Source organism: Lipotes vexillifer, unplaced genomic scaffold, assembly GCF_000442215.2.
Source record: "Lipotes vexillifer unplaced genomic scaffold, Lipotes_vexillifer_v1.1 scaffold35, whole genome shotgun sequence".
NCBI lineage: Eukaryota > Metazoa > Chordata > Mammalia > Artiodactyla > Lipotidae > Lipotes > Lipotes vexillifer.
This window is the reverse complement of record NW_006780561.1, coordinates 825,221-830,413: the sequence shown is the minus strand read 5'-3', so window position 1 is coordinate 830,413 and position 5,193 is coordinate 825,221. Positions and strand designations below refer to the sequence as shown.

The following is a 5,193-nucleotide window of genomic DNA, read 5'->3' as shown; positions in this document are numbered from 1 at the left end:
GGCACAGCCCGGGGCCACCGCGCCGAGCCCGGGCGGGAGTGGCCCCGCGCAAGCGGGGAGCGGCGCTGCACACTCCATCCCGGCGGGCACCCCGGGGGCGGGCGCGGGGCGCAGCCTTCTGGTCCCAGCAGCTCTGACAAGCGCCCCCGGGCATCTCGGGGGCTGCGGGGTGCGGGGTGGGCGCGGACGCGGGTGCTGGGCTCGTGCAGGGCCCCGGACGTCGCGATGAACATCGTGGTGGAGTTTTTTGTGGTCACTTTTAAAGTGCTCTGGGCGTTCGTGCTGGCCGCGGCGCGCTGGCTGGTGCGGCCCAAGGAAAAGAGCGTGGCCGGCCAGGTGTGCCTCATTACGGGCGCCGGCAGCGGCCTGGGCCGCCTCTTCGCGCTCGAGTTCGCCCGGCGCCGGGCCCTGCTGGTGCTCTGGGACATCAACACTCAGAGCAACGAGGAGACGGCGGGCATGGTGCGCCACATCTACCGCGACCTGGAGGCGGCGGACGCCGCGGCGCTGCAAGGTAACTGGGACCTGCACCCGAGCATTGTTGGGTCAAGCCTCTTCCCACCCCCGCGCCCTACCCCGGAGGGCCCCGAAACCCCACTGTCACGGTCAACCCTGCTCTCGAGGAAGAGAACCCCCCACCCCCACCCCAGCCCGGTCCTCTGCGAGTGGAATTTGTCCCTTAATAAAGGAACACGACCACCTCTGTATTAGAAGGGAGAAAGTGCACCAAAGCCTTGTCTTAACGGAGGTCCTGTCCCTGGGAGCACGACTGTGGGGTTTCCCAAGCCCTCGGAGGCTAAGGAAGGCGAGGGAACTTGTTACCACCAGTTTGAATCCTAAAGGAATGTCTCAGTCTCGTTTGCGAATGGGAAACTAGTGTCTTTGGGAAGTTGTTCTCAGACTCTACTGATGCATGTGTATATGTTACTGCGGTCTGAACCGCGGAGACTAGGGCAGCATTGATGATTTCACTATAACTTTAGCCACGGGAAAATAATTAACATTGTTTCACCAGAGACAAGTCAGTACTTTAGTTACATACTCAGCCTGATTGAAAGGTAACCTCCTCTCTTAAGGGAAAACGCTTGAAGGATTCAAGCCCTATTGTAAAATTCATTCCATGTTTTTGATAACCTTAGGAAATCTGCATTTCTGGATATTTAACTAACCTGAATCTGAGTTTTTTTTTTTTTTTAAAGCCAAAGTGGAGACCATAACTGACTATAAGTTTGGGTCTGGGAGATTTGGTAATGGCTCTTGCTTTTTTGACAATTTTTTCGTTTCCCGGGAAAACATTGAACTATATCGGGAAGATGAACTTGGGCACCACCCCTCCCCCATATTGATCATTTGTCACCAAAATTATTGGCACTTGCCTTTTAGGTCAGAAAATCGAAGGTCAAAACTAGTATGTTTTCACCATTGGTAAGAGGGTAGCAAATACAGATTTTTGTGCTCCCTGCACAAACCTAAAAGGGAACAGTCGTTGTTTTCCAGGGAAGGTTTTTTTGGTTTTTAAATTGAGTTCTTATATGGTAAAATTGCATATTTACCTGTAAACTTCGTCTATATAAGTGCTTCTTTGGGGAGTTCAGCTACTCCAGTTAGACCAAACCAGTGTGAGTCCCACTTTTTTATGAGAAACTTGGTTGATTTCTTGGCTTTGGATGAATTCAGATCATTAATTACAATTTTGATTTGTGAACCTTGAGGTGAGTTTCCATTTTGAGGGTGCACATACTAAAGAGTAAGAGCTGTTTCTGGCCACTGTTCCCCCCAAAAGAGGAGTGTGTAGTGCATGTCTTTGGGAGGAGGGGGTGTTACTGTCTGGGCTGAGATCAGTTCATTCCAGGTGTCTTTAGCTCCGGGAAGCCGATCCCATGAGGTCTGACTTGTACTGGGCTTGTCACAATTACATGATTTTCCCCTAAGCAGAGTTATCCAGTAAATTGCTGTAATTCCCAAAGACTTTTGGGGGAGGAAGGCAGCTGTAAGCTCAGTCATTGGCAAGGCTTACGGTGTTAGAAATTTGAAGCTCACTGTAGTGATTTTTGTTTTGTGTGATCTTTGTCCTACTGATGGCCACGTGACTCATGTTTTGCACCCCCCCCCATCCCTTCTCTGTTCCATTTTTTTTTTCTTCATCTGGACTTCTGAGGACAGCTGGGAATGGTGAGGAAGAAATTCTGCCCCACTGTAACCTGCAGGTTTTTACCTACACCTGTGATGTGGGAAAGAGGGAGAATGTCTACCTGACAGCGGAGAGGGTCCGCAAGGAGGTTGGCGAGGTCTCAGTCCTGGTCAATAATGCTGGCGTGGTCTCTGGGCATCACCTTCTGGAATGTCCTGATGAGCTCATTGAGAGAACCATGATGGTCAATTGCCATGCACACTTCTGGGTAAATATAAACATCCTTGTTTTTATTACTGGGCCCTACTCAACAGGAAGGCTGGGAAGGAGCGACACTTCGGGACCAGCCTGAAAGCCACCTGCACTCTTTCACCACGAAGCTTATTTCCAATTCAGTCTTCCCCCGGTGAATTACAACGTATGCCGGTTACTATTAAATCGTTGTTTTCTTTTTTTTTCCCCTCCAATTCAGTATATCTGGAGAGAGTAGAGGACTGAACATTTTGAGCTAGTTTGGAAGATTGCCATAAAAATAACAAGAGGGAGCATAAAACCCTGGGTTTGTTTATTTTACTTTCTGTTGAGTTTGTAAAACTTTGGTTGTTCTTATGAATTCCTAAAGTCAGAGTTTAGGCTTCCAAATTACTGCTCAGCCACATTTTAGAAAGTGCCAGAGATTCTGAGATCAGCATTTGTGGTCCCATGGGAGTGGTCAGGCCACCCTGGCAGTTGCTTTACCATCCATTGACTGTCCCCAGGGTCTGTGACATTGTCCTGTTGGGGTATATCTCAGCACTTTCTCAGCTTAGAGGATGCGTCTCTTCGGAGAACAGAAGTCACCCTGATAGGACCACAGAGTCCCTATGTAGAGGGCAGGGGTGTTGTGAGACCTGGCAAACCGGGGACATGCACCATATCGGCTTCTAATCATCAGAGCTATTACATCATCTAAATAGATGAGGGGGAGGGCCTTCTGCTCTGGGGGCAAAACTAACCCCAGTTTTGCAACTAAATTTATCTTCAGTAATGGTAGGTGTGAAGCTCTCCCCTATAACTGTACACTCGTGACCCACTTTTTGCTTTTCTTCCCCCATAGTATTTCCCCTTTTCTTTTGTAGGCAGGTAGGATCCAATAAAGAAAGGGGAAGGAAATAGGTTTGTTGTTTTTCTTTTTTTTTCTCTCCCATAGGCGGCTTAGCCTTCTAAGAGAACACAACAAAGAACTGTTTCTCCTAAATAGGTCACATTAAACCTCATTAATTTTTTAGCAACTGTTTTAAAAACTTAATCTAGCTATAGAAGTACTTATTCATATGTTGCTCCTTGAACATTAAACCATTTCTCTGCCCATGGAAGAAGCTTATTTTAATGTTGTATTTTTAAACGTGAGCTTTATTTAATTCATTTCCAAAGCTCTAGAAATGAACATTTAAGTGACATGAGCTAACTCATATCTATCTTTTAAACGCATAAGGAGGTTACCAAATACAGTTTGGAGGGCTTTGAGTGTGCTTGTGTGTGTGTGCATCAGGGGTGGGGAACTGAATATAAGTCCTTGCTGCCGTGGGGTCCACAGGAACAGGCGGCAAGTGACAAAGGGGTGGATCAGGTGAGTAAAAGCCAGCACCACAGAATAAACTTGGCAATACAGGGTATCAAGAATCTTGTGTGTTTATAATTCTGTGTAAAACAAACAGCCACCACTTGAAATAAAAGATGCACATAAATTGCAAGTAGACTGTAGTTTTCATATTTAAAGCCTGGTAAGGATGAGGCTGCCAGAGAAACTCCAGCTGATTTCAGTCAGGTTGTCATCCTTAAACAGATACCCAGCCGTCAGTCAGCTATTTATGAACCACAGACACCAGGATTGTTTTTTTCCAATAACCTTTGACTGAGATGATGTATGGTTTCCAAAATATGAACTTTTACCTACACAAAATACTGTGAAGTTTAACCATCTTGCCTACCTTCTCTGCATGAATATTTTGCTGAATTGTACAGTTTCAAACATAACAAGATTTTTTTTTTTTAATTTATTTTTGGCTGCGTTAGGTCTTCGTTGCTGCGAGCAGGCTTTCTCTAGTTGCGGCGAGCAGGGGCTACTCTCTTTGTTGCGGTGCGTGGGCTTCTTATCGTGGTTGCTTCTCTTGTTGCGGAGCGCGTGCTCTAGGTGCGTGGGCTTCAGTAGTTGTGGCACGTGGGCTCAGTAGTTGTGGCTCGCAGGCTCTAGAGTGCAAGCTCAGTAGTTGTGGCACACGGGCCTAGTTGCTCCTTGGCACGTGGGATCGTCCCGGACCAGGGATCACACCTGTGTCCCCTGCATTGGCAGGTGGATTCTTAACCACTGTGCCACCAGGGAAGCACCAAGCATAACGAGATTTTTAAAGAAACTCCATACAAACTCCATACAATTGCTCTTACAAGCAGTTAGGTACTTGTAAGAGAAAAGAAGCTTCCTTTTGCTAGATATCCTATAAAAAAGAGAGCTAATTAGAGTGTATTAAGCATAGAAAATCCATTGCTTTAGCTTTGAAAATGCACATCAGTTGATATACTTCTAAGTACAAAATTAAATCAAATTTCTAATGAAAAAAATTACTGTGGACCTGAATCTCTATACCAAGGAGGAACATACCACCTCAGAGTCCTTACTTTGCTTAGAGATGTTGCTTAATGTCTCTTAACATCAATTTAGGGAGTTCTTGGAAGCTTTGACAGTAATGACGTCACTTCATATTAAAATATGGGAGGCTCCTGAATTCTCCAGCTGTTTTTCCCCTAAGCATCTAAACTTAAGAATTTATTTTCTAAATTGAGTCAAAAAATTCATTTTAGAGTTGGAATTTCTGGCTTCTTGCCAAGACTTACAGCCCTTTTAAGAAGAGCTCTAGCAACCAAAATTTAAAAGAAGACTTACTATAATTTTATAGTGATTTATTTTGTGTGTTTTGAGGGGCAAGGTTTAAGTGGTACAAGTTACCACCTGAATTCAGCTTCCCTTCCAGTAGTCCCCTTAGGTGAAAATGTTCATGTAACTGTTCCCAGATGTATCGGCACGT

The 5,193-nt window shown here is 45.9% G+C and overlaps 1 protein-coding gene across 1 annotated transcript in view; it reads left to right on the top strand.

Annotated features, from left to right (window-relative positions):
- Positions 1-6: 6 nt before the first annotated feature.
- The window catches only part of RDH10 (retinol dehydrogenase 10), a 26,223-nt gene continuing 21,036 nt past the window's right edge, over positions 7-5,193 (top strand). Inside the window, exons 1-2 of the mRNA XM_007453711.1 lie at positions 7-514; positions 2,164-2,399. Coding sequence (XP_007453773.1) covers positions 226-514; positions 2,164-2,399 — 525 coding nt within the window. The 5' untranslated portion in view covers positions 7-225. The remainder of the gene's footprint in view (positions 515-2,163; positions 2,400-5,193) is intronic.